The 27,997-nt window shown below is 37.6% G+C and overlaps 2 protein-coding genes across 5 annotated transcripts in view; both read left to right on the top strand.

Annotated features, from left to right (window-relative positions):
• The first annotated feature begins 10 nt into the window (after nucleotides 1-10).
• Nucleotides 11-18,404, top strand: nutf2 (nuclear transport factor 2). 2 transcript variants are annotated; one of them, XR_008807457.1, is made up of 6 exons: nucleotides 11-130; nucleotides 6,157-6,278; nucleotides 12,904-12,975; nucleotides 13,778-13,876; nucleotides 14,167-14,327; nucleotides 16,588-16,711. XR_008807457.1 is itself a non-coding variant. In XM_056255071.1 (5 exons), the coding sequence occupies exons 2-5, from the start codon at nucleotides 6,180-6,182 to the stop codon at nucleotides 16,699-16,701; spliced, it is 384 nt and encodes a 127-aa protein (XP_056111046.1). In that variant the 5' UTR covers nucleotides 11-130; nucleotides 6,157-6,179; the 3' UTR covers nucleotides 16,702-18,404. The 2 variants fall into 2 exon arrangements, 1 of the variants encoding a protein (XP_056111046.1); XM_056255071.1 differs by lacking the exon at nucleotides 14,167-14,327 and having other exon boundaries at nucleotides 16,588-18,404.
• A 248-nt stretch (nucleotides 18,405-18,652) lies between these two features.
• edc4 (enhancer of mRNA decapping 4) overlaps nucleotides 18,653-27,997 on the top strand; it is a 31,847-nt gene continuing 22,502 nt past the window's right edge. For all 3 annotated transcript variants that reach the window (XM_056255070.1, XM_056255053.1, XM_056255060.1), the window contains exons 1-10: nucleotides 18,653-18,869; nucleotides 20,345-20,501; nucleotides 20,968-21,079; nucleotides 21,410-21,509; nucleotides 21,626-21,812; nucleotides 22,771-22,918; nucleotides 23,043-23,147; nucleotides 23,293-23,402; nucleotides 26,657-26,740; nucleotides 26,924-27,019. In XM_056255070.1, the coding sequence (XP_056111045.1) occupies nucleotides 18,782-18,869; nucleotides 20,345-20,501; nucleotides 20,968-21,079; nucleotides 21,410-21,509; nucleotides 21,626-21,812; nucleotides 22,771-22,918; nucleotides 23,043-23,147; nucleotides 23,293-23,402; nucleotides 26,657-26,740; nucleotides 26,924-27,019 (1,187 nt within the window). In that variant the 5' untranslated portion in view covers nucleotides 18,653-18,781. The remainder of the gene's footprint in view (nucleotides 18,870-20,344; nucleotides 20,502-20,967; nucleotides 21,080-21,409; nucleotides 21,510-21,625; nucleotides 21,813-22,770; nucleotides 22,919-23,042; nucleotides 23,148-23,292; nucleotides 23,403-26,656; nucleotides 26,741-26,923; nucleotides 27,020-27,997) is intronic.

Below are 27,997 nucleotides of genomic sequence, written 5' to 3'. Positions count from 1 at the left end.
GAACCAAAATTCAAAGCAGTGTGTAAGTGCTTTGCGCATGCTCAAACTGAAGAGGCCGCTCAACTTCTGTTCACGGCGCGCTGGAATCGCCATAACTGGAACCGGGGGATTCGGTTTAGGGCTCACTGAGGTAAGATGTTGGCCACATATTACTTATAACAGTTAACGTTGTGTTTACACTGCACATAACTACTTTATTTATATACTTTATGCAAAGTGGAACTGGTGCTTTTTTTCCAAGAATAATCTGAAGCGCTAGCTAATAGGACACGCCTATAGGACTGGAGCGTGTACGGGCCGCGCGAGGGTCTCGCGCCCGCATGCAGCTCATATGGCTCTGAGGTATTTTTAGAACGGAACGAGAGCGCGTTCGCTCCAAGTTGACCGTCGCTATTCAAACTCCGAGTCGATATTTAAAAAGTAACGTTCACTTCAACGTAAAGCACAACTTTTTCCTCCTCACAGTTTAGCCGGCGACAGTTAGCACGTCGGCTAAAGCTACAATGAATCAGTCTACACCGAGGCCAATGAAAGCTAGCTAATACTCTTAGCATGTTGACTTTTAATGGTTAGTTAGTAACAATCTCGATCAAATAGTGGTTGCTGTTGGAAGGAATGATTCTAACCACAATTCGGAAGTCATTATATCTACAGTGACTGATTTGAATTTGAGTTAATTAGTTTGTAACCAACCTAACAGTTACCAAGTTAAAAATCTTTAAAATCCTCTTTAGAATGGCAAGCCGAATCTTTTTATTTATTTATAGATCAGTCATTAATTAAAGTGTCATTTTAATCGACTTCTCTAGCTTGACAGTAATCGTTCCAGCATGTTGGGTGTAAGTTAGTTATTGTCACCCATACATTTGTAATTTTAGATAAATTGTCATTAACAGCTCTAACTAACTAAATGCGTGTTGTGTAGCCCAGAACTATAAAAGGAACGATTGTACGTGTTTGATGTCTGGGCACACTATAGATTTTGGAGGAAATTCATCTGTCTAAGTTTGAAAGACTGCAGTGAATCATGGCCCAAGCAAGCACATGATACATTAACCAGCCAAAGTTGCTGACAAATCTGTGTGTGAGTGTCTAACAGGGTGGAGCAGGAGTGTGTCAGATTCCATGAGTTTCTAAGTAGAAAGAAGTTTATAAAGGCCCGTTCACATCAAGGAGGATAACTATAAAGTTTTAACAATTGTTATAATTTATGAGAATTGGTAAGTCCACACCACAAGTTACAACTATAATGATAACTCTACAGAGGAACGATATCAAAATGATTTTTCCTGGCTGATGGGATAAAAAGATCGGCAGCCAATCAGAATCCACCCTACATTAAATAGATCGAGCAATTAAAAAAGCAGATTAGAAACTACATGAATGCAACACGCACTTATAATAAACAGGGCTGTGTTTCCCAAAAGCATCGTAAGCCTAAGGGTATTTTTACGTGACAACAATGACAAAGTTGTCAAAACGATCCCATTCACACGGATCTGCGGAAATTACTACAAAGGCTGTATTATGCATGCCAGGTCAGTAGTTGGCGATGTCACTTGTCAAAACACCCCGTTAACATGTAATACGCATGCACATTACGTCACCGTTTTCACAAATTCACATTTTGGTTGTTTACATGGAGAAGATAAAAGACATTGTTTTCAAATGCTTTGCGTTTTCAGGCCCAAAAAACACAGTTGACATGTAGATGAACGACTAAAACCCATAAAAAGTTTTCCGTTTTCAGTTGAAAATGGTGTCGTGTAAAAACCCTTTGTTGATCATAGAGACCATTGGTCGCAATCGTTGTACGATCAACTTAGGCCTACAATGCTTTTGGGAAGCGCAGCCTAGATTGATTCTGATTGGCTGTTAGGGCTGTCACTTTTGTGAAAAATTCCTGTTCGATTTTTGAGACAAGTGTTCATTGAATCGATTGTAAAATCGATTTTCCATGTCTAAAGTCCATTTTCAACTCCAAATATAGGCAAATCCACGGACAACTAACAGGTATTAGGACGAACAAGAGGGCACTTGAGACACGCACAAGTCAGCAATATTTCTGATGATTTATTGGCGTGAAGTTTTGTGCACATTGACAAACAGGAGTGCAACATTCAGGGATTGAAATTAACACCCTCCAACCCGCCAAATGCGGGTAAAAATTCACTTTGGCGAGTAACGCTGTCAAATCACTAGCCAATTTGGTGTGTTCCTATGTTTACTCACTTTGCTGGGGAAGTTCGTGTAAGCCAAATCTGTGCGGATTTAGTGCAAATACGCAACTCGTGAGTCCTCATGATATGTTAAATACAGCGTATCGCGCTGAATCTGTGCGTTTCTGGCTTACTTGAACACACACGTCACTAAGCAACAAATAAAGGCGCGCTTGTTCACTTGCATTGAAGTAATAGCGAATATTAAAAAGCATTTGGTTAACAGAAAAAACAACCAACTTGTGTTGGTTGGTCCGATCGATTGTGTAATTGATTTTCGAACGTAAAGTGACAGTCCTATTGTTTGTAAATGTTTTTTTTAGCATTAATCAGCTGGACAAAATCGTTCTGAAAGTGATTCCAATGACATCGTTCATCTTTGTGGTTATAGTTGTTGTGTGGACTTAGCTATTCTCATACATAGACTAAAAAGAAAAAAAGATGGACAACGTGTCTCCACTTCCTTCCACTGTAGAAAAATGAAGCCAAAATATACCAGAAATGACCATTGGTGATTGTCATTTGGAGCCAGTAGTTATCCTGAGGTGGAGGTGGAGCCGCTGTATAAAGGTCCCGCCCATATCCTGCTACTGTAGACTCAATAGGTGTGTTCGACTTGAAGCGTTGATGCGCAGGCTGTTCAGTGTGTGACATTAAAGTACAGCGAGAGCGATTAGAAACTCGAAAGCATACGGAGCCGTCTGCTCTCTAATCGTTCCCGCGCTACTTTGATGACATACACCGATAGGTCTGCGCAGCGCCGTTTCAACTCGAACACACCTATTCTCAAGCACAGCTGTCAATCATGATGTTATACACATGTAGTGGCAAGATTCAATCTTTGTCTCTGAAGAAACTTCTCGATTCAGGGGTTTCAGCCAGGTGATCATCTAACAGCCTCAGTCAAGACTCTTATTAATACTGTTTCTTACACCTTGCCCTCCAACTTTTCTCAACCAATGAGCGTTCATTAGGTCTTTTTTTATTTTTATTATTGTTCACCCATGCTTTTTTTGTACTCCCCAATCAATCATCTCTTTTCTTGGCTCCATTCCTAATAGTGGAGAGCCGTCACCTAGTTTATCATCAAAGTAACATAAAAAACCCGTTTTTACAGTGTGATTTGCATCAATGCGCTCGATATACGGGTCTTCATATTAAAACATCTGATGTTCCACAGTGGTTGGTACAGCTGGCTGGGTGTTTTGCACAGAGCTGCTAAAGTGAAACATAGTGCACTCTGTGACCTGGGGCCTTCTCGGAGGCACTCTCTCTATGAACATAGAAATTCGTAATGAAAAAACTTTTCAAGAAATACACTAAATACCCTGTTTTCATAGCATCGAATATCAGTGTGATAAGAACTAACTAAAATGAATTTTTTTTTTTAAGTGTAATTTTTTTTAAATTTAGTTTAGTTCGTCCCATTCAGAGGGTGGGGTTCATGACCTACAGGTCCTTCTAAAAAAATTAGCATATTGTGATAAAGTTCATTATTTTCCATAATGTAATGATAAAAATTAAACTTTCATATATTTTAGATTCATTGCACACCAACTGAAATATTTCAGGTCTTTTATTGTTTTAATACTGATGATTTTGGCATACAGCTCATGAAAACCCAAAATTCCTGTCTCAAAAAATTAGCATATCATGAAAAGGGTCTCTAAACGAGCTATTAACCTAATCATCTGAATCAACTAATTAACTCTAAACACCTGCAAAAGATTCCTGAGGCTTTTAAAAACTCCCAGCCTGTTTCATTACTCAAAACCGCAATCATGGGTAAGACTGCCGACCTGACTGCTGTCCAGAAGGCCATCATTGACACCCTCAAGCAAGAGGGTAAGACAGAAAGAAATTTCTGAACAAATAGGCTGTTCCCAGAGTGCTGTATCCAGGCACCTCAGTGGGAAGTCTGTGGGAAGGAAAAAGTGTGGCAAAAAACGCTGCACAACGAGAAGAGGTGACCGGACCCTGAGGAAGATTGTGGAGAAGGACCGATTCCAGACCTTGGGGGACCTGCGGAAGCAGTGGACTGAGTCTGGAGTAGAAACATCCAGAGCCACCGTGCACAGGCGTGTGCAGGAAATGGGCTGCAGGTGCCGCATTCCCCAGGTCAAGCCACTTTTGAACCAGAAACAGCGGCAGAAGCGCCTGACCTGGGCTACAGAGAAGCAGCACTGGACTGTTGCTCAAATTTTGCATGTCATTCGGAAATCAAGGTGCCAGAGTCTGGAGGAAGACTGGGGAGAAGGAAATCCCCAAATGCCTGAAGTCCAGTGTCAAGTACCCACAGTCAGTGATGGTCTGGGGTGCCATGTCAGCTGCTGGTGTTGGTGCACTGTGTTTTATCAAGGGCAGGGTCAATGCAGCTAGCTATCAGGAGATTTTGGAGCACTTCATGCTTCCATCTGCTGAAAAGCTTTATGGAGATGAAGATTTCATTTTTCAGCATGACCTGGCACCTGCTCACAGTGCCAAAACCACTGGTAAATGGTTTACTGACCATGGTATTACTGTGCTCAATTGGCCTGCCAACTCTCCTGACCTGAACCCCATAGAGAATCTGTGGGATATTGTGAAGAGAAAGTTGAGAGACGCAAGACCCAACCCTCTGGATGAGCTTAAGGCCGCTATCGAAGCATCCTGGGCCTCCATAACACCTCAGCAGTGCCACAGGCTGATTGCCTCCAAGCCACGCCGCATTGAAGCAGTCATTTCTGCAATAGGATTCCCGACCAAGTATTGAATATTGAGCGCATAACTGAACATAATTATTTGAAGGTTGACTCTTTTTTTTTTATTATTAAAAACACTTCTTTTATTGGTCGGATGAAATATGCTAATTTTTTGAGACAGGAATTTTGGGTTTTCATGAGCTGTATGCCAAAATCATCAGTATTAAAACAATAAAAGACCTGAAATATTTCAGTTGGTGTGCAATGAATCTAAAATATATGAAAGTTAATAATTCCATAATGTAATGATAATTTTTATCATTACATTATGGAAAATAATGAACTTTATCACAATATGCTAATTTTTTGAGAAGGACCTGTATACTCCAGCCAGCCACCAAAGGTGATCGAAATGTTTTGGCTTCACTTTTCAGGGTGTGTGTGCAGCACACTTCAGGGCTCGAATTTCGGCGCGAGGTATTGAGCATAATTCTAATCATTCCCGCAGGTCTCCCATTTATAATGCGGGAAATTCCCGCAATCATAATCCACACAGATTATAAAATCAAATCATTCTTTTAACAACTATCTGCCAGACGCAATTTCACAAACAGAGTGAGTGTTCAGCGGTGCCGCGTCTTCTATCTCTCTGTCTCTCAAAATGTGTTGTCCATGCAAGCATCAAGCATTCATAGTCGGTTTTGTCTTTAATAAGTATAAAACACATGTGACAGTATAATGAACACAGGGTCAGTGTGGCGTGCACTAGCTCTTAAAGTGACGGCAGCCATATGTGTGTGTCATTAATTTTGTTGTCAAAAGAACAAAAGATAGCTTTAAGTTAAAGGAATCAGGATTCATAGCCTATGTATTTAATTTAGTCAGGACTAAAATACTACCCAGTGTTCCATTTGATTACTTTATTCAGTTTCTGTATTTATGAATACAAGTGTTAGACCTATTCAAAAACTTTTCTCTTTAATGTCTTTATTTGTATCTTTATTCTATTGTATTTATTTGTGCTACTTTTTTCCAATTGAATCAAACAATTTAAATCAAGCTTCCTTGTGTTGTGTAAATTCTTAACAACAATATTACCCCATTGTAAAAATGCAATGAGCGCAAACATTTAGGCGCGATAAATGTAATAATGTTGTTTGGAAAAAGTTTTTTGTACTTATGATCTTGTCAATGGTTGTCATTTGTCAACCCTCAGTAAGTCATATATATTGAGTCATTTATTCTGTCTCCACTAGTGCCTGTAGAAGGGTGAATCAGAATGGGAGACAAGCCGATTTGGGAACAAATAGGATCCAGCTTTGTGCAACATTACTATCAGCTGTTTGACACAGACAGGACTCAACTTGGATCAATATATGTGAGTATTGTGTCTAGTTCTTTTGCTCAGGATAGTTCTCTCTTGACTAGTCCTTTAAGGCTGTCCCACACTAAAAGATTTTGAAAAACTTATCAGATTTTCAAAATGTCAGAGACCACAAACATGACGATAATTTTTTTTATAGATTTAACAGTTTTGTTCCTATAATGTTTGGAGTGCCTCGACATGTGACTTAGACAGCACACCACACACTAACAGATTCCATTCACAAACAACCGGCGTCCCGACTGTGAACACTGGAAATCTCGCAGTCAAACGTGACTTTAGAGTAAGCAAACATGGCAGACGACGACAAGACAAAATGGCGATAATAGTGTTTGGACTGTTTTTTAAAGGGGTGGTATAATGCCCTTTTCACAAGATGTAAAATAAGTCTCTTATGTCCCCAGAGTGTGTATGTGAAGTTTTAGCTCAAAATACCCCACAGATATTTTTATATAGCATGTAAAAATTGTCACTTTTTGAGGCTGAGCAAAAACGCACCGTTTTTGTGTCAGTTCCTTTAAATGCAAATGAGCTGCTGTGTCCTTTTACCTCACACAGACACACACTGAAAATTTCAAAAACTTTTAGCCTTTTATGTTAACCCGAGTCAGACAATGATGGAGAGACTCAAGAAGACAACATGTATAATGCAACAGGACATTTCTGAATGGTTAGTTGATGAATTTAGTTAGCTTATGTGTAGTTATCTTCTAGTCATTGATTAGCATATTCTGTCATGATAGGGGGTTGGTGATGTCACTAATCCGGGAGAAATGTTGTGTAGTCCCTACCAGGCGTTTGTTGTAGTCCTTAAAATGTAATTTCTTTAAAAGCAAATATCTTCCTTTGCTTTGAACTTTGAGCTTCGTAACTTTGCAGATGTTGTTTATGGTCAAACAGCAACATTACACACTAACTAAAGTTAAAAAAGAGAAATCATAATCAACCACCCCTTTAAAGAAAATTAGTGGAAAAAAAGAAAAAGTTCTGGATAAAGTAATGTTATGTATCTGTCTTCCGTCAGCTCGCTTTCTGGTTTGGTATTGTTTCGTTCCACGTAACAATCTGTGTGCACTGTGTCCTCGGGGTTCCCTCCACACAACTGTAAAGTCAAAATTAAGTATGTGTTCTGAGGTTGTAACACCACAGAAAATGTGTTATTATTAGCCACCCAGCCAAATTTGAATGTGAAAATCGTAAATATTCAACATTTTGGAAGTTTATGATTTGAGATCGGTGCAGCCCCGATACTTTACGTCTTTTTTATTCAATCGGACATATTGTTTAAGAGCAAAAACAGTTATATTGTAGCTAAAAAAAAAAAGATTGCAAATAAAAAGTCATAAAAAACAACAACTTAAAAGTAATAAAAAAAGCAACTAAAAAGTCAAAGTCAAGACTAAAATCATTTTAGTCTTCTTAAAGCTGTTTTAATTTAAAAAATAAAGTAACTAATAGCAAAACTCAGTGCGAGTAAATGTTTTGTATTTCTTTGTGCAGTTTTTTAAATCACTCACGCACAAATTTGCTCTCTGTTCTGCTGTCATTGTTTGCGACTCTAAAACCTCTAAAAAGTGAAGCTGCACTTCAGTGGGTAGTATCTAAGTACCAGAATCTCCCTTGGTGCAATAATTTAGTCCCGTCAGTCTGATTCTGGCCGAGTGCGGGGTTGTAGAGTGCATTGTAGGGTGCGTTAGATATAACACATGGGCTTCATAATGCCCTAAAGAAATATACATTTTGATCATTATTTACATTAACAATTTTATAGAACTTAACATTGCATAATACAGTTGCATGAGCCATTTCGGAGCGCTCAGTCTTTTTCAGCCATGTTCAAGGGAGTGCTAAATATGACTGTGGCTGGTGACAAACTCTATAATGGCCTAACAAAATCCAAAGTTTGATTATATTTCACTCTGCCAAACTTTTATAAACTCTTGAACTCTACACAGGTGACATTAATGTAGTTAATGTCTTTATTGCACTTTATTGCACTTAAGTGCAATATTGCGCTGCTTTATTGCACTTTCTGCCCATTTGCTGCAGGCTTTCTTGGCCATTCCCCTTTGATCCTAATATACATTTCTCATTTACACATCCTTTATTCTTATAATGCCCTAAATCAACAAGATTCATCTCGTTATTCCATTTAAAATGCCAATAACTGGTTTGGTTTTGCATGTTTGATTTGTATTTCTGACAGAAATTAAAAATTGCTGTCACTGGTAACCATTTTTATCATAAACGGTGGTCAAATATTGAAGCTAGAGCTCTAAATTATTTTTAATGATATACAGTCTTCAGTCTTCCATTCTGGTACTTAGATACTGCCCAATGAAGTGCAGATTCACTTGAATTCAAAACATTTCAACTTGCAAGCAGTGTAAAAAATACTTTTTACTTGCAATCTTTAATTTTTTTTTTTTAAGTACAATAGTTATTTTTGCTCTCAAACACAGTTTGTTTGATTGTATAAAAAAGACACACAAAAAAACTCCATACCTCGATATTCTTCCGAGCAGATTCAATCACTCTTAACACACCTCGGCTCGCACCACAGGAAAATCTGATAAGAGAATCGGGACTTCACCTAGCTTTGTCGGAAAGGGGGAATTGGCCCGATTATTATCTTGTAGTGTGTGGATGCCTTTAGCTAAGAGAGAGAGAGATATCAATTAGAAATGTTTTTACTGCCTCTCTGTCTTGCCATCACGTTAGTGTTCAAAGCGTCCCTTGGTTTATGTCTTGCAGAGTGACGCTAGATGCCCAGTAACAAACGAGTTTTGTCGTGTGTTCAACAGAAGAGTCTTTTCAGGCCAGAATTGTTGTTTGCCTAAAATGCTCATACTTGGATCTATATTTTGAGCAACATATAAAAGATGTTAAAAAATATTGATGTTGGATATTTGTTGAGGAAATTTAACAAACAACATATATTAGCATAATCTGTAGATTAAAATAAAGTATTTATGTGTGATTTGTTAATCTTCTGTGAGTGCACCTGTCATACTTGTTAATTTACAAAAGGTTCTGCTGTCGGGTGGAAACCTCGTATCTCCAATTTCTTTTTCTTTTTCTTTTTTTTCATAAATCATTGCTATTGGTCACCCTTTACATCTGTCTGTGGGTTTTGCAAATATTTAACCAAAGAAAAGTAGAAAAAATGACTAAACCTTGAATCTATCTATATATCTATATATCTATCTATATATCTATCTATCTATCTATATATATATATAAGGCTAATGTTTTATGTATTTGAGGAGCGAAGAAGTGTGTTAGTCTAGCATTTGTCGTCGAGTCGTAACCAATACTGTCTTAAATGGCCTGTGTATAGCACATTGTTTTCAGTAACATGAGATTTTGGCCAAATGACAGAATAAACTGAGCACTTTATAACCTGTAAATTGATGAAAAAGTAATGCGATGCACTTACTGCCTCAGATGTAGCCGTTCTAATGACGGACAAAATGCGCATTTCTGAAATTCTCCAAAATTCGCTGGTTAAGAACTTTGTAACTCCATTTGAGCTTGATTTTGGTAAAATGTTAATAATATAATGACACATGAAATTCTGATTATATATAAAGCCATATGAACTTTGACAATGCGGTTTAATTGTTTGAATTTTTTTTCTTTTTTTTTCTGAAAAGTAGTGTTTTTGGAGATACAAGGTTTCCACCCGACAGCGAAGAGATTATATATATGTGTGTGTGTATATATATATGTATGTATGTATAATGCGCTTTTCCACTGCATGGTACGGTACGGCTCGGCTCGCTTCGGCTCGCTTTAAATGGTACCACCTCTGTTGAGGTTCCAAGCTTACCGTACCGATACTAAAATGTGACGTGAACACACTGCAGATCACGGATTGGTCAGACAAGAATCGTCACTACCAGCTAGTGTTGTCAAAAATATCGATATTTCGATAAATATCGATACTGAAATATCTGAACGGTACCAATACTAATTTTCCGAAGTATCGATACTAGCCGAGCGGTCACTTTCACTTCTCTCCAAAGGCGCGTTGACAAACACCACACGTGACACGTGACGCACACGCAAAAAAAACACACCGCGAGCAGGCATGTCGGAGAATAGCGCGCACACGCATAAAAAACACACCGCGAGCAGGCATGTCGGAGAATATCGCGCACACGCATAAAAAACACACCGCGAGCAGGCATGTCGGAGAATATCGCGCACACGCATAAAAAACACACCGCGAGCAGGCATGTCGGAGAATATCGCGCACACGCATAAAAAACACACCGCGAGCAGGCATGTCGGAGAATAGCGCGCACACGCATAAAAAACACACCGCGAGCAGGCATGTCGGAGAATATCGCGCACACGCATAAAAAACACACCGCGAGCAGGCATGTCGGAGAATATCGCGCACACGCATAAAAAACACACCGCGAGCAGGCATGTCGGAGAATAGCGCGCACACGCATAAAAAACACACCGCGAGCAGGCATGTCGGAGAATATCGCGCACACGCATAAAAAACACACCGCGAGCAGGCATGTCGGAGAATATCGCGCACACGCATAAAAAACACACCGCGAGCAGGCATGTCGGAGAATAGCGCGCACACGCATAAAAAGCACACCGCGAGCAGGCATGTCGGAGAATATCGCGCACACGCATAAAAAACACACCGCGAGCAGGCATGTCGGAGAATATCGCGCACACGCATAAAAAACACACCGCGAGCAGGCATGTCGGAGAATATCGCGCACACGCATAAAAAACACACCGCGAGCAGGCATGTCGGAGAATATCGCGCACACGCATAAAAAACACACCGCGAGCAGGCATGTCGGAGAATATCGCGCACACGCATAAAAAACACACCGCGAGCAGGCATGTCGGAGAATATCGCGCACACGCATAAAAAACACACCGCGAGCAGGCATGTCGGAGAATAGCGCGCACACGCATAAAAAACACACCGCGAGCAGGCATGTCGGAGAATATCGCGCACACGCATAAAAAACACACCGCGAGCAGGCATGTCGGAGAATATCGCGCACACGCATAAAAAACACACCGCGAGCAGGCATGTCGGAGAATAGCGCGCACACGCATAAAAAGCACACCGCGAGCAGGCATGTCGGAGAATATCGCGCACACGCATAAAAAACACACCGCGAGCAGGCATGTCGGAGAATATCGCGCACACGCATAAAAAGCACACCGCGAGCAGGCATGTCGGAGAATACGCGGACACGCGCTTCACACTGTGAGTGTGCTGCGGGCACCCAAAAGATTGTTTGACTATCAATAATCCCTAACATCACTCATTTTTTAAAATTATTTTATAGGTGAAAACAGACTTAAGGAACAGGCTCCAGGGGTACCATTTAGCAGCATATATGCTCAGCATCAGGGGTGTTTGTTATTTGGACAGACCTGCCCCCACTGCTAAAAAAAATCCTAAAAGAAACACTGTAACTCTTCTCATTTTAACTTTTCTGAAACATTAACCAAGATGGCCTAGTATTGTTGTTGATATGAGTCTGTGTTGTCTAGTATTTTCACCGTTTTCTTAAAGTTAACATAATCTGACTGAGGAATCTTAGACAAGTAAATATTGTTGTGGTCAAATGTAAATTAACTTGTGCCTATTTAACTTTATTCAAAAAATATTATTTAATTCTGCAATTTTCCTTCATTAGCGATTATCATCAATTTGATTACACAGATACTATAATTAAACTAAACAGCTAGACAATGGCATCTCTGAATTCAATAATGAAATGCCTTTAACTGAAAATTGAATGTTTAATCTTATTATTATACATTACTGACTCTCTATCCTCCAATTTGATACTGTTAAGTGCTTTTTTGTTACAGTATATTTTAATCTTTGATAACAGTAGGTAATAAAAATACAACGGATCATGTAAGCTCTGGTCCAATTAAAAAATATTAACAAATAGAATTCGGGACATTTTTGTTCATGTAAAATATACCTCATTGTCATGTTCTAGACTTGTTATATTTAGCTTTAAATACAAAAAATACCCCCTTAATATTGTGGCAATTTTTTTCTCTATGGTATCGAAAATGGTATCGAATATCGATATTTCTCAAGGTATCATATCGAAGTTAGAAATTCTAGTACCGTGACAACACTACTACCAGCGCCATTGTATTTGCGAGACATCAAACCCGCTAGATTTAAATAGCCACTTTAAATAGCCAGTAACAGACAGCCACCGCTGTAGAACCTGTTTTAAAACTACTTGCTTGACTTGCTTGAAGAAAAAAGAAAGAAAGAAAACTTCCAAAAAAGAAATGGCTGAATCGTGGTCAGTGGACGAAGTGCAGACGTTCCTCTCGTTGGTTGCCGAGGAGCGGATAAACTATAACGGTCAGACTATAATCCCACCCACTTTGAAGCGTTACTAACTGCAGTGGAAAAGCAAACCGAGCCGTGCCGTGCTGAGCCGAGTCGTACCACGCAGTGCGAGCCGAACCGTGCCGCGCCGAACCGTACTGAGCCGTACCAGCAGTGGAAAAGCGCCATAAGACTGGCCAAAGCACTGCTTCACTATCTACATATTGGCTTATTTAGCTCATCTACATGTTCTTTTTCTCTTAGATTGATGCGTCATGCCTTACGTGGGAGGGTCAGCAATTCCAGGGAAAAGCAGCCATTGTCGAAAAGCTTTCCGTAAGTATTTGTGTGTATTTTGTTAGAGGTGGAATTTGATTCAAAGTAGTTTAATAGCTTAGGGTTCATTTCTTATTTCCAAAAAACAACAAAAACAAACTAAAATCAACCGATATTGTACAGATCTATATAGAGGCAGTACTGTTTCAGGCAGTATATCCACAATTAAATATTGATATTTTCTTTAATTACAGTACGTATATGAAGTAGTAAGTAGGAATGCACCGATATGAAAATTGACCGATAATTCTTTACATTTGAAAGCCGATAACTGATATATTGGCAGATAAATCAAAATTTAAATTTTGAAATATTTTGATAGCCTGTATACATAAACAAAAGGCTCACCATTAAAAGCCATGTCCCAAACACTTCAACATAAATCAAACATATACAATACAGTAGCTTAGCCTAGTTTGAACCAGTGTAAGATTCCTTAACTTTTCAAATAAATTTTACACTCCTATGGCCAACTTTCTTTATTAAAAAATGGTAACACTTATCTGCATTAACAAATGAGACCTTATTGTAAAGTGTTACCAAAAAATCTATTGTCTAACAAAAGTTTTTAATTGTTTACACACACGGACAATAAAGAAATTATTTAAATGTTTAATATTACAGTAATAGTAAACATCTTTAATATTAGGCTTACTGTTACAAATTACATCATTGACAAAAAAATGACCATTTATCGGCAGATATCGATATGTGGTTGATATATCGTGCATCCCTAGTAGTAAGGTATCTTTCCATTTAAACTTTGATGATATACATAATTTTTTGTTTTTATCTTTTTCAGAGCCTGCCCTTCACAAAAATAGCTCACAGCATAACAGCACAGGACCACCAGCCCACCCCTGATAGCTGCATATTGAGTATGGTAGTAGGCCAACTAAAAGTAAGTACATTTTCTTTAAAATTAGTTTTGGTTTCTGACAGTTATGCTATTGCAGCAACGCTTGAGGTGAACAGTTTTGGCAAATATGTACGTGATAAAGGTCTAAAAGGGCATTCTTGCCCATGTGAAATGCATAACATCACCTTAATCCCAGTGGCATTTAAATCGAGAGCTGCCGTGAAAGGTTTCAGCCTCTCTTGATTTTCCCTCTCACTTTACGTGACATGGTAGTGCGTAGTCAAAGATTTCATAAGTATTTCAGAGCTGTAGTGTATGTGTTTGTCTATCAGGCAGACGATGACCAGGTGCTGGGCTTCCACCAGACCTTTCTGTTGAAAAGTATCAACACTGCCTGGGTTTGCACCAATGAAGTCTTCAGGCTTGCCCTGCACAACCTTTGAGCTTAAAGGCTCTCGTGGTCACATGGCCTTTCCTCCTCCTAATAATGTCTGTAAGGACCAGTGTCCGCTTAGGTTCACGCACACCATACAAGCTCTCTACTAACGGCTTTAAGCTGTGTTCAGATCAAGCATGTGTGTGGATCTAGTATGGAGGGAATGTCATGACATGCTGCATTTGTTGATGCCAATTTGCCTGTTGTGTGTTTGTTGATTTCCTTGCGCCTTTGCAGCATCAAAACAACCGATGAATGAGTGACGTGAAAAAAATCGAGCACGACTTTTATTTTGACCTCTAAAGATTTGTAATAAAGAGCTCTGTATTTTAGCCATCATGGGATGACATGAGTTCCTTCAGAAGAAAAACTAACTTGAACTCAAAATGTGTGAATATGGCACTTTTGGGATCAGTTGCATTTCTGTTAAGGTTTTTAGATTTCAGTTATAAATATTTAGTTATTAAATATTTGACCATTGGGGTCAAATTAGTTTTAATTTTGTATTTATTACATTTTAAATTAGGTTTTATTTTTATATATTAATTTTTTATTTTAGTTTAGGTTTTTATTGTTTTAAATAATTTAAATGATTTTATTCTAGTTTTATTCATTTTAGTACTTCGGCTCAAACTTTTTTCAGTTAGTTGCCCAGCCAAAAACTTAAAGTTTACGTTTTTTCTAATATTTATTTTCTGTTTGATTTCAGCTTTGTTTTTAATAAAAAATGTATCCATAGTTTTAGTTAACAATAACAACACTGCACTGATGTGTACTAAAACACTGGGTTAAATGTGTACTAAAATGACATCTCCAAGTTTTAACAACAGAGTTGTATTCAGTGCATGGGTTATCTTGCACTGAAAACAATTTATAACCTTGTTAACCTTCTTTTGTTTGAGTTACATCAGTGTGTGTATTTAAAGAGATAGTTCACCCTAAAAGGAAAATTAAGTTATCATTTACTCACCCTGGTGTTGTTCTAATGCTGTATGCCCTTATTTATTTTTTCGGACCACAAAAGGAGAATTTGGCAGTGAATAGCGACCAGCGTCAAACTTTTTTTTAAAAGACGCAAAAGTATCATAAAATGATCCCATGCAACTCGTTTCTTATATTCCAAGTGTTTTGGTGGTGTAACCAAAATTTTATTTATTTTTTAATGAATATCCTGACCTTGGCCGTTGATCTTCTCTGCACGGCTATGCCACGTGAGACTCTATTACTACTCCGAGTTGTGTACACACAAGTTGTGTGAAAAATCAAGATTAGTTAAAACCACGACATATAATGCATTGCCTTGAAATCCCCCAAAAAGTATCTATGTACTTTCTCCAGACCGGAACTCCGGTTATCAGATGACAGTCAGAATGACTCAATAACTTCTTGTTAGGATGAACACCGGATATATTCACCTTAGAGAAGGTACATGGATTATATTTCATATCGTGTTTTTGGTAGTCTTGATTTCTCACAACTGCAGCGCTAGAGTCTCATGAACGTGCAGAGCATGAAAGACCAATGGCCAAGGTCAGGATTTTCGTAAAATAATACATTAAATTTCGGTTTGCTTTTCACCAAACCCTATCGCATACCACAAGAACAGTTGGAATATACAACACGTGTTGCATGGGATCATTCTGTGATACTTTTGCGTCTTTTTTAAAAAGCTGGATGCTGTTTGCTATTTACCGCCATTACAAGCACGAGCAGGACATTTCTTAAAAATTCAGATTTTGTGGTTTGAAAAAGAAAAAAGGGAATACGGCATTAGAACAACACCAGGGTGAGTAAATTATGACTTAATTTTAATTTTAGGGGGATCTATACCTTTAATAAAATACAATAACCTAATAAAGGGTCAGTATACATGACATAGTTGATGCCTTGTCTTGGGTTATTGTATTATTTATGGTGATTCATTACTGAAGATAATTTGAGCCCAGAACTAGGCTAAGTGTTTATGAGAAACTGACCCAGATTGTTTATCACCTTTCCATGCATTTGTCTTATATACAGTCTTGTTTTTATTTTTATTTCACCTTCACTGACCAATATATCCTTTAAAAAATATTAATTAAATTAACTCCTTATTGGGGGAAAAATTGAGAATATTGTGACAAACTATCAGCCTTTCTGTATCTGGATTAATTTGCCTTGAAATTTGCTAAACATATCTGAAACCATGCATGATTTTTGATTAAGTGTAACAGAATTTTAATGTTTAGCTCTGGTTTAGCTATACCCCTTCTCTTTAATGAAGTGTTGCACAGAATGAAATCTTCCGACTAAGTCTCTGTGTTTCTGCTTTGTCTAGGCAGATGATGACCCCATCATGGGATTCCATCAGAGCTTCATCCTGAAGAACATTAACGAGGCGTGGGTTTGCACCAATGACATGTTCCGCCTGTCGCTGCACAATTTTGGTTAAATGCCCCATGGGTAGCAGGAGGGAAGTGGGGGAAGGTGGAGGATGGGGCCCGCCCTGATGACGCCTGAACCTGTCAATCAGCCCTTCATTCATCACACTAAAGAGAAACGGCACCGGATTACAGCAGTCAATCACAGAAAACATGCAGGCATATACAGTACTGCCTCTACTCCAGAAATGACATGTTTCTTTGCTGAAAGCCCACACATCCATCAAACTGACCCTTTTCCTTCTCCAACCTGCATGATGATGGGGAGCTTAAAGATCAGAGGACGCCCTGACCAGGACAAATGCGTATTAACCTAACCTCGGCTGTTTGATATTTACATTGTAGTTGCTGATTTTTGACTTTGAAATAACAACTGTCTGTCTTTGTTTGCTTAAGTACAAAGTGTTATCTGCTTGTTTTTAGAATATGCTCCGTGAAGTTTAATTTTTTTTTTGTAATTTTTTTTTTGCCCCCCCTTTGAAATTGGTGTCTCCATTCAATGTGATGTCAGGTTGTTCTAGCTATCCAAAGAACACAACCCTAATTTCCCCTTCCCCTCAGACCAGTGTGCTTCCCGATTTCTGCTCACTGCTCTCTGTGACAATAATTACCAAGCCACGATACACAATAAAACCTTTGACTTTTTCTTAACAACGTCATCTTGTTCATCCCCCTGTCTGGTTGTGCCTCTACCTTTTTTCCCCTTTTCTATGCTTGACTGTTCATATTTTTGATACTGTTTAATATTAGATTCTCTCATTAAGATTATTGTTTTATTTGAGCAGAGCCAAACACAATGGAGCCGGTATTTCTCTTGTTATAGGTGGCCAGTGTCTCCTGAAGCAGATGTTCATACTAAAAATTATTTTTCAACATTTTCTATGTAACCCTAACCCTATGAATGGTAGAATCATCAATGGATGCTCTTGTTGAAAAAAGGAAAAATTATATGCGTCCTCCAATGATGATACATCACAGAGCAAGTTTAGGCATGGATAAAAATGAGTTTGAGACAAACAGAAAACCCCCAGAAGTGCAGATTAATTTTCATAGTGCTTTAATTTTTCATTTACCCTTTCAGTTGTAGTTTAGAGGCTTCTTTTCCCCATATTGGGATGTTATGTTTCATAAGCTTTTTATGTTTTGTAAGTATGAATGTAAATGCCATCGAGTTTGTAGTGTGCCCAAAGCTGTTATTACCTTCTATATTTAGGGTTATATTTTGACATTACCGTCTTAAGAAGGATCACGAAGCATGAAACGTGACATGACATCAGAAATACTAGTTTGTGGGAATAAGAGGTGATTCTTTTCATTTTCACATGTTTACACTAAAGGAGTTATGCTCATTGTTTAGGATTAGAAAATCATATTCATAAAATATGATGGCCTTTGTGCCAAGAGATGGTACAGATATTTTAGAGAGATGTCTTCTGAGTTGTAGCTTTTTGCACTGAAATATCTAAACAGATCTGATAGAACATCATTATAATGAGTCGCTTTCTCACATATTTTTGCTGGGCAAATACATGTATTGTACACGTACGTCATGCTTGCTCGAACCTGCAGAAACACCCTCTCATTTGTGGTTTGAGGGGAATAGCAAAAGAAGAATTGATTTTTCCAACAAAAACAACAGTAATACAATGTGAATACAGTAAGAGACTACTTCAGTTGCCTACATGTATGTGGAAATAAAGGAGATCAAAGTAAAGTGTGATGTTATTGTTATTTCTATAGGTGGTGAAGGAACTAGTTGAAATAGATTTGTTCTTGCTTTAGGTGATTTTCTGACAACTACTAAAAATTTAATGAGTGAAATGATAATGATGACACGACAATAAAATATACATATTTATTAGTGATCTCTAAAAACAGGTTATCTTGTTACAATTTAAGTGTCCGTCAAGTTAGGTGATTCTGTCCGGAACTAAAGAAATCCTGCCAGCAGAGGCGGGGGAATGAAATGCAGTGAACGCTCAACGGAAGTTGAGGGACGGTTGCAAGCTTTAATGAGGGGCGAGCTCAGATACTTAATTAAACTTGAGAATTTGACCGTTTCCAGCGAATTAATCCCCCCTTCCCTACTTTATGGCTTCCAGTTCCAATATGGACATAGAGGGCGCGACCCAGCACCTTCGGGACATCTTAAAACTGGATCGTCCCGGTAATTCGGCCGGTAAGTTGCCGGGGAAGGGAGCAGCTAGGCCGCGGTGCGATGATGCTGCGCAGCGCTTGATTTCAGCGCGAGCCACCTGACTATAGTTGCTCAAAAACGCGGGACAACGCTAACTAGATTTTATAAGCGGCAAACATTATTATTCTGTGTAATATTGCGATTGACTAAAAGGGGGTAACGTTAATGTAGCAAATAAGGGCTACACTCCTGCTGGCGCAGCAGCAGCTTTGCTCAGACAGAAAGTGTTGAGTATTAATTGCGACATTATGAGAATAAATGTCATTCAAGAGTTTAAAGCACTTCATATTTATCACTATGCGGTGACTTGATAACCGTGACCACAACAAACATTTTTTTATAGAATTTGAGAGAAGGCATGTAAAACATTTTTTTTTTTAGAAACCTCGACAACTTTTTGTGCATCATCGCTACGGGGTTTCTGCAGGTCTTAAAAAGTCTTAATTCATCCTTACACAAACGAAGGCCTTGAAAAAGGGCTTAAATCAAAACAGAGAGTCTTAAATTCATAAAGGCATGGAATTAAATGTTACATGCACTAATCTAAACGTTCTTAAACCAAGATACATTCACTGGAGAAGCAAAATGTAAAATCAAGTCTTGAAAAAAGTGAGATTCTTGAAAAAAGTGAGATGCTTAAACCAAAACCAAATGTCAATGAGTGATGAAACCTTGCATTTGAATTAAGTTGGTTTTTCTGATCTCATACTGGCAGATATTTGTTCTTGTTTTAATCATAAAATCACTTCATTTTGATCAATTTCACAGAAAGCAAGACTTAATATCTTAAGTCTTAACATCTTTGCTTCTCAAGTAAATGTATCTTGTTTTAAGAATGTTTAGATTTTTTTTTGTACTGGGAAACAAGACAAAAACACAGATAAAGAAAAATTATCTTTTCTTTTTCTCCCAGAAGGTACAGTAACTTGTCTATATTCCAGTGGTTGGGAGCAGAGTGATTCAAGCTTTTTTTTTTTTTTTTGGTTGTAAAAAATAATTAGGTAGTAATGGAGACCTGTTGGAAGTTGTATCTTCCAACTTTGAAGTGTTGCTAATACAACTCATTGTTTCTTCCGCCTTAGACACTTAGAGAACATATTGATGTAATTTATTCCCTTCAATTTGTTCCTTCAATTTTCTTTCCTTGGTTATAAAAAGTTCTTTAAAATGAGTCTTAAATTTACCTTCATCAAACCTGCAGAACCCCTGTATTAGTTTACCTAGTTAGACTACATGTACAATTAACACACACACACACACATATATATATATATATATATATATATATATATGTGTGTGTGTATTATATGTATATATATATATGTGTTTATCAAAATATCAAACAAAATATCTGTCAAGCATAGATGATCATTCATGTTTTGGAAGTAATTGTAGTAAGAGTCAGAGGATGTACAGGTGCATTTAAGACTTGATTTATTAATCAAATAATTCCACAGATTCCTCTTTGGTAGAGAGCCAGAGAAATCTATCTTTCAATGGAGAGTTGAATGGAGTTTTTGGAGCGGATATTATCAACGCAGGAGGACATACAGAAATGGTGGAGCCGACTTCTCACAACTCTGACAAACTCAATGGACAGGACACACAGACCATGTATGTATTTGCTGTCATAACATTAATTGTATAATATTATTCTCATTCCTTGGCAAACCATTATTGTTATGATGGCATTATCTTTCTACATTATGTACTAAACTTAAAATGGTTGGTTATAATATTTACACTACTGAAAGAAGTCTCATTTTCACGAAGGCTGCATTTATTTGATTAAAAATACATGGAAAAACTATGTGAAATATTATTACAATTTAAAATAACTTTTTTCTATTTTAATATTTTTTTTAAATGTAATTCTTTCTTGTGATGACAAGCTGAATTTTCATCATCATTACTCCAGTCTTCAGAGTCACATGATCCTTCAAAAATCATTCTAATATGCTGATTTGATTCTCAAGAAACATTTCTTATTATCAATAGCTATGTTTGAACGTTAGTGTATGTTGAGTAAGCTGGGTTTAAAAAAAAGAAAGATATTTCATAAGTCTGTTTTTTGTACCAGCTGCCTTTCAGGAGATGATGAGTCCACCTGTGTCTCCATCAGAGCAAACAATGTGGAAATTGTGTCCAGCCGTGACTCTAGTATTGACAGTAAGGCTCGTGGTAGCAACAAGGTGTGTAAATTAATTAATTGTGCAAAACTGTTTCTTATTAGCAGTTCAGGGTTTCACAGTCATGGAAAACCTGAAAATATAAGGAAATTACCAGGCCTGGCCCGGGTAGTCATTTGAAATTAATAAAATCTTTAAAGTCATGGAAATTTCTAGTCAATAAATCATCCAGCTAGAAAATATTTACTTAGCTAGAATTTTTTTTTTTTTAAGTCTATAAATTGATATTTAAAAACTAACTATTGGGAAACTCGTAACAATTAATAGGTCAAAATATGTAGAAAGCCTGAATTTTTTTATTCTCTGAATCTATTCCTCATGACTGTCTTGCAGGTTAAAATACAGCCAGTGGCCAAATATGACTGGGAGCACAAGTACTACTATGGCAATTTAATAGCCGTGTCCAACTCATACGTGGCTTATGCCATCAGAGGTCAGTTTGCACACTTTTCTATTGCTGTCTTTGTACATGGCTCATTTAGCACACTCATTTGAATAAAATGTTGATGGGATTCAAATGAATGGTTTGTAATTGTTTATCGCTCACAGGTGCAAACAATCATTCTATGATCCGCGTGTTGCAACTGGGCTCGACGGAGCGTTCGCTGCTGAAGGGCTTCACCGGTGCAGTCACAGACCTTGCTTTCGCCCACTTGGACTCCACCCTCTTGGCCTGTGTGGATGAGGCTGGAAACATGTTCATTTGGCAGCTCACTAGTCACAACAGCAAAATACAGTATCCTCTGTAGATGGACATTTGCTAGACTTTTTTTGTTTGTTAAAAAAAGATTCACAAAAACAGGAGGTTAATGAGATACCCGAAGGTTCGAGACCACTAATGATATTTTTTTGTTTTAAAAATTAACATGATCAGTGTCACAAATATACCTTTAAAAATAATATTAAATATTTCCTTTTTATTTTATATCACAACTTTCTCCTAAAAATCCTAAATCTGTCTCTTTTTCAGGTTTAATTAAAAAAAAAAAAATCTGGTTTCACGTATTTGTAGTACAGGTTCACTTGAGTCCACTTTTGATATTCTACTGACTAGAAGTAACTTGGTAACGTGTTACAATAAGGTCTCATTTGTTAACATTAGTTAGTGTATTAACTAACAATGAGCAGGACATTTGTTACAGTATGTATTAATCTTTTGTAAATGTTAGTTAAAAAAATACATTATGCATTAATGTTAACAAAAATTCAGCTTTTTATTTTAATAATGTATTAGTAAATGTGGAAAAAACATGAACTAAGATTAATAAATGCTGTAGAATTTAATGCTTAGTTCATGTTAACTAAAGTTGTAATGAAACCTTACTGTAAAGTGTTACCAGTAAGTAATTTTACTAAATACTAACTATAAGTAACTATAGTAACTTTACAGCAACTACATGTCAACTAACTCTCATTAGAGTATTAGACTGGTTCGGGTAAATGAAATAAGTTGACATGTAGTTGCAAAGTTATTTATAATTAGTAGAATATCTGTTGTGGGACCATCAAAATAAAGTCTTAGCAGATATTAAGCAGACAGTCTACTAATACTCTGAGAGTTAGGTGACACGTAGTTGCAAAGTTACTTATAGTTTGTAGAATATCTCAAGTGGGCCATCGAAATAGTGTTACCTAGTAAAATGCTAATAAGCAGGTGAACTATGATATTTCTCTTTAACATCGATGTCTCTTAGAGATGAAGTGATCGTTCACATCCACAGGCCTGAGGACACTCCACTTAATTCCAACCGCAGACTCATCTGGTGTCCCTTTATCCCAGAAGACAATGATGAGAACCCGGAGGATGCGTGTCAGACATTGGCACTGCTTCATGAAGACAGAGTATGTTTTTTGTGTGGAATTTGACAGTTTTATAACTTACTTTCTGAAATGTCCCCATATTATTAGATTTAAAATGTTTTTAACACTATTACTCTCTTAACTGGATTTTTGCTTGTACTTGTAGGCTGAGGTTTGGGACCTTGACATCCTCCGATCCAATAACAGCTCATGGCCTGTGGATGCCACTGAACTGAAAGAGGGGTTTATCACTATTAGAGGACACACAGCAGTAAGTCCTGCCATCCTTTAGCCTGCAGTGCTGTATTAACTAATTAAGAAATGAGATAGATTTAATGTAATCAATGGCACATAAATTAGTTATGTACTTATGTAGTGTGATGTTTATAATTAAACATATTACTTTTTCTATGCAGCGCATCAGTGAGGGAGCGCTGTCCCCTGATGGCACTGTCTTGGCCACAGCAAGTCATGATGGATATGTAAAATTTTGGCAAATCTACATTGAAGGACAGGACCAACCCAGGTACATGCTGGAGACATTATGAAATTAAACACACTGTAAAAATGTTAGGTCTATAGGGCTTTTTTATTTTAAGAAATTATTACTTATTCAGCAAGGATGCATTCATTTGATCAAAAGTGACAGTAAAGGCATTTATGATGTTACAAAAAGATTTATATTTCAAATAAGTGTTGGTCTTTTGAACTTTGTTAATTTTTTACAAAAAATATTAAGCAGTACAATTGTTTTCAACATTGATGATCGAATCAAAATATAACAAATTCTGATAAAAGATCTTTTTGAGCACCAAATCAGCATATTTGAATGCTTTGTGAAGGATCATGTGACACTGAATACTGGAGTAATAGCTGCTTCATGTAGCTTTCATGTATTTTCCAAATAAAGGTAGGGTAGGCAATTCTTTTTATGAACTCTTTTTGTTATACTGGTTGAAACTCTCTTCACATCCTGATAGCGATCAATAATAGAAGTGGTCTAAATGTTAAAACATGTACATATATCTTCTGTGGAAGTCTCAGGACCAAAAAATCTTCGTCCAATCATTGCATCCTGTCAACATATGTATTTCCATACCTCCCCGCAACCTGCTCGTGAACACATCACGTCATCATTAGCACGTTCAGTAAAGCTATGCAGAGTTGTAGACAGAAAGTAACCAAGCGCCGCAAACAAACAGCAGCCATCTTTTACAGTTCCTCCTGAACCAAAACAAGCTTATGCTGCGCTCACGCCATGTCGTGATTACTAGCGGTTGACCGATATATCGCCAAGGCCGATATTTGGCATTTTTAAAATATCGGCATCGGCCGATACGTTTTTCTGATTGGCTGATATGTTGGAAGCAGGACTTTTATTTTGACGGGTGGTTTTTAGACCACTGCTGCGAGTGATGGTCGGTCCGTGCGAAGGGAGTGAATAGAAGATCAGCTTCACAGGAGACGCTATCGAAAAACTTTAAATCCTTAATTTTTAAATATGCTGTGCTATATCCAGTTGCCCATTTGTCATATTAATATAGTTTTCACTGTGTGCTGTATGTAAAATTAGCGTTACCTTGTCTTTATTTGAAAAAAAATGATTACCAGTTTGCATGAAATGACCAGATTACTGAGTGCCCTGTTACAGTGTTTACTTCCTTTTTATTCACATTTATATATTTTTAAACAATTACTTTATTTGTAAAAAAAAAAAAAAAACTGTAATGGGATTGCAAATTTAAGAAGATGCCATCTAAAATATAAGCATGTTTATTTTAAAGATTTGTTTTCTAATTTATTTCTAATTTATTAAATATTAATTAAAATAAATATAAAGTGTGTATATAAATATCAGCCATCGGCCACCCTGCTCTCTAAGATATCGGCATCGGCCATCAAAAAACAATATCGGTCGACCACTAGTGATTACCGTAATTATGAGATAGCAACCTGTGCACGCCCTCAGACTCGGATTTATGCTTTTTTTCTGGCAACACTGTCAATACCAAAATGAATCTGCAGCAGACAGGTGGTACAAGTTAGAGCCTATAAGTTGTTTACGTTCATTATTATGTTATGTTTTGTGCTTTGAGACATGAGGTAATTTAACATCGTCTCTCGTTTCGTGATGTTTTGCAGACTCTGCTCTGATTGTTTTTCTTCATGTGTTTTAGAGGAGGCGTGGCTTTAGAGAGCGTTCTGAAGGGAGGGTGGGATCTTATGCTTTCAAAGATAGCTTGGTATTGCTAGCCTCTCCGATATTGCTTACCCTACCATTAATAAAACATTTATTGCATCTAGTTTTCAAGGGAAAAAATATCTGTACTAATATACATTTATATTACTAAATGTGTATATAGTAAACTTGTGACTGTAATTACCACATAAATGAGTTGTCAATATATGCCATTTGATATTTAAAGAGGTAATATGATGGTTCTAAAAAGAGCATTATTTTGTGTATTTGGTTTAATGCAATGTGTTTACGCGGTTTTAGGTTAAAAAAAGTCATTATTTTACACATACTGTACATTATTGTTGCTCCCCTATGCTCCGCCTTTCTGAAACGCGTCAGTTTTTACAAAGCTCATCGTTCTGAAAAGCGCGGTGTGCTCTGATTGGCCAGCGTTCCAGTGCATTGTGATTGGCCCAAAAACCTTAAGCATGTGACGGAAATGTCACGCCGTTACTATATTTGGAACGTCAGCTCCCAAAGCAATAATGACAGGTGATAATGACAGCACTACCATATCAATTCGAGCCCAAATCTGATCCGGAAAATGCAGATGACTAAGCTGATCGATTAACTTTGCCAGCGCGACTGAACCAGATGGTATTTGATTGGTAAGGTTTTATTTTATTTCATGTTAGTCATTCATATTTACTGATTATAATGACTTGCTGTCTTTTTACGTGTCGCACCGCGCTATGGGTGTGAGAACACAATGTAAACATAAAAATATGTCTGCATATATGATCGTAGAAACGACAAGCAAGCGCTACTCTATACTGCTAAAAACTCGTGTTTGAATAGTCAGTAGCAAATTCTTAAAATATGAAACATACATACAGGCTGTGTGAGTCGGGAGACCCAGACTGTACATGCAAATATGGAATTGCTTTTTAGAATCAGCCTTTGTGCACAGCCAGCCTGGTACTCTCCCAGGTTCTGGAATCAGTCCTCCGAAAAATGCACAGCACACAGTGGAAAATTTTAGTTTTACTGTTCTGGAACCGTGTTGTAAATAAAACTTAAGCACTGTTTTGTAATTGTGTCGTCTTTTGGAAGGCCAAACAAAGTAGTTTGGCTTTCTCAACGAAAAACAGTGTCTCCATGACACGGCGGCAACAATAATACAGCGAGAATAAAAGTTACTCTGCCTATGCGTATATGATTGGGCGGTGTTATGAAACTCTGCCCCCACATACTGACATAGATTTGTGGGGGCGTGTTTGAACGAAGCGTTTTAGGAAGGTGTGGCTAAGCCTTAACCTTTATAAAGAATATCTCTTTAGGTTTGACATACTTTGAGCTTTGTATCTCTGCAGATCTTATACTTGCACTAACAGCTACATAACACACTAAAGAAAAAGGAAAACATGTAATTGCATCATATGACCCCTTTAATATGTAATCATATTGTTAATAATAAAAATGAGTATTAACAAGATTTCTTTCTTTTTTTTAAATTTTATTCTTCCTCTGAAGCCATCCTGTAATTAAATCGATAGCCTGCAGTCTGGTAATAAATCCAAGTAACCTTGTTCCTTTTGTAGATGTTTGCACGAATGGCAGCCACATAATGGACGGCCCCTTTCCTGCCTGCTCTTTTGTGACAACCACAAGAAGCAAGACCCTGAGTGAGTCTCAAGTTCATTTAGTCTTCAGTGATCGCAGTTACATTTTTGTCAGCATCTCAAGTCATCAGGGAATCTGACTCTGGTCTTTAACTGTCTTTGCTGTTGTCTTTACTCTTTGAAATTGTGTGTCTTAGACATGTGCTGTATATCTTTGAACATAAAACCATTTTTGTTTTTCTGAAGAGTTCCGTTTTGGCGATTCCTGATCACTGGAGCTGATCAGAACCAGGAGCTGAAAATGTGGTGCACAGTGTCATGGACCTGCTTACAAACCATCAGGTCTGTTCTTAAGCTAAAAGCTGTAAAAACTATGGAGCTTGCATGATCAATAGAAGTGTTTACATTTTTAATTGTTAGATATGCCCACAGCTATGTTCTATGGTGTTCAAGCTTCAAAGGTTAGTTCACCCCAAAATGAAAAGATTTTCATCGCTTACCCTCATGTCGTTTTAAACACGCAAGTCATTGGTTCATCTTAGAAACACAAATGATATTTTTGATGAAATCTGAGAGATTTTTGTCCCTCCATTGACTGTCCATTCAACTACCACTTTGTTGCTTTGTTCATAAAGAGGTAAAACTAATGCACATGAATCGAGCAGTTTAGTCAATTTTCTGAAGATACTGGATTGTTTTATATGATAAACATATTGAATTTAGGCTTTTATTCGCACATAAACATTTATCAGCAAACATAAACAGAAGCTCAACCGTTCATGCTTGACGCGTGAGAACAAACCTCATTGGTTCTTGCGGAAGCTCAAACGTGTTGCGCATAGACTGTAAAAAAAGATGGACGACGCCCCTTCGCTCTCTTCCATTGGTCAGAAGTGAAGCCGCCAGTATCCCGATATGGCGCTGACATCTTGGAACTTGAGTCTGCGCAGTAGCGATCTCGGGACCAGACCTGCGCAGTAGCGAGCAGGAAGTAAAGCCGCGAAATCAAGGCCCCACCCTCACTCTCGCAGAATCAATCGCAATCCCACGCTCCGGCACTTTTTAAAATTAATTATAGAAATTTAGATATTAAATTTAAAGCTCCAATCTCCTCAGTCCTCCGAAGATCCTGAAAAAAAGTCTGTTGGTGCTTCAGTGACTACATCGCTCAGAGAACCTGTCAATCGTGACGTCACACCACCGCATCGAATAACTATCTAAAAACAAACTTATTTTTAAAACAAACACTTGAAATTACATCAGCGTGATAAAAACTACAGTAAATGACAAACTATCTTTGGGAAAATTATATTTGAAGTG

The sequence above is a fragment of the Rhinichthys klamathensis genome, unplaced genomic scaffold (genome assembly GCF_029890125.1).
Source record: "Rhinichthys klamathensis goyatoka isolate OS25496 unplaced genomic scaffold, OSU_Roscu_1.1 h1tg000005l_1, whole genome shotgun sequence".
Classification (NCBI taxonomy): domain Eukaryota; kingdom Metazoa; phylum Chordata; class Actinopteri; order Cypriniformes; family Leuciscidae; genus Rhinichthys; species Rhinichthys klamathensis.
This window is presented reverse-complemented; position numbering and strand designations above follow the sequence as displayed.

Excerpts from the sequence above, each read along its gene's own strand:
- nutf2 (XM_056255071.1), top strand. The coding sequence starts at position 6,180 with ATGGGAGACAAGCCGATTTGGGAACAAATAGGATCCAGCTTTGTGCAA. Across the intron at positions 6,279-12,903 it reads CTCAACTTGGATCAATATAT|ATTGATGCGTCATGCCTTAC; the intron begins GTGAGTATTGTG and ends TTTTTCTCTTAG. Across the intron at positions 13,877-16,587 it reads TGGTAGTAGGCCAACTAAAA|GCAGATGATGACCCCATCAT; the intron begins GTAAGTACATTT and ends TGCTTTGTCTAG.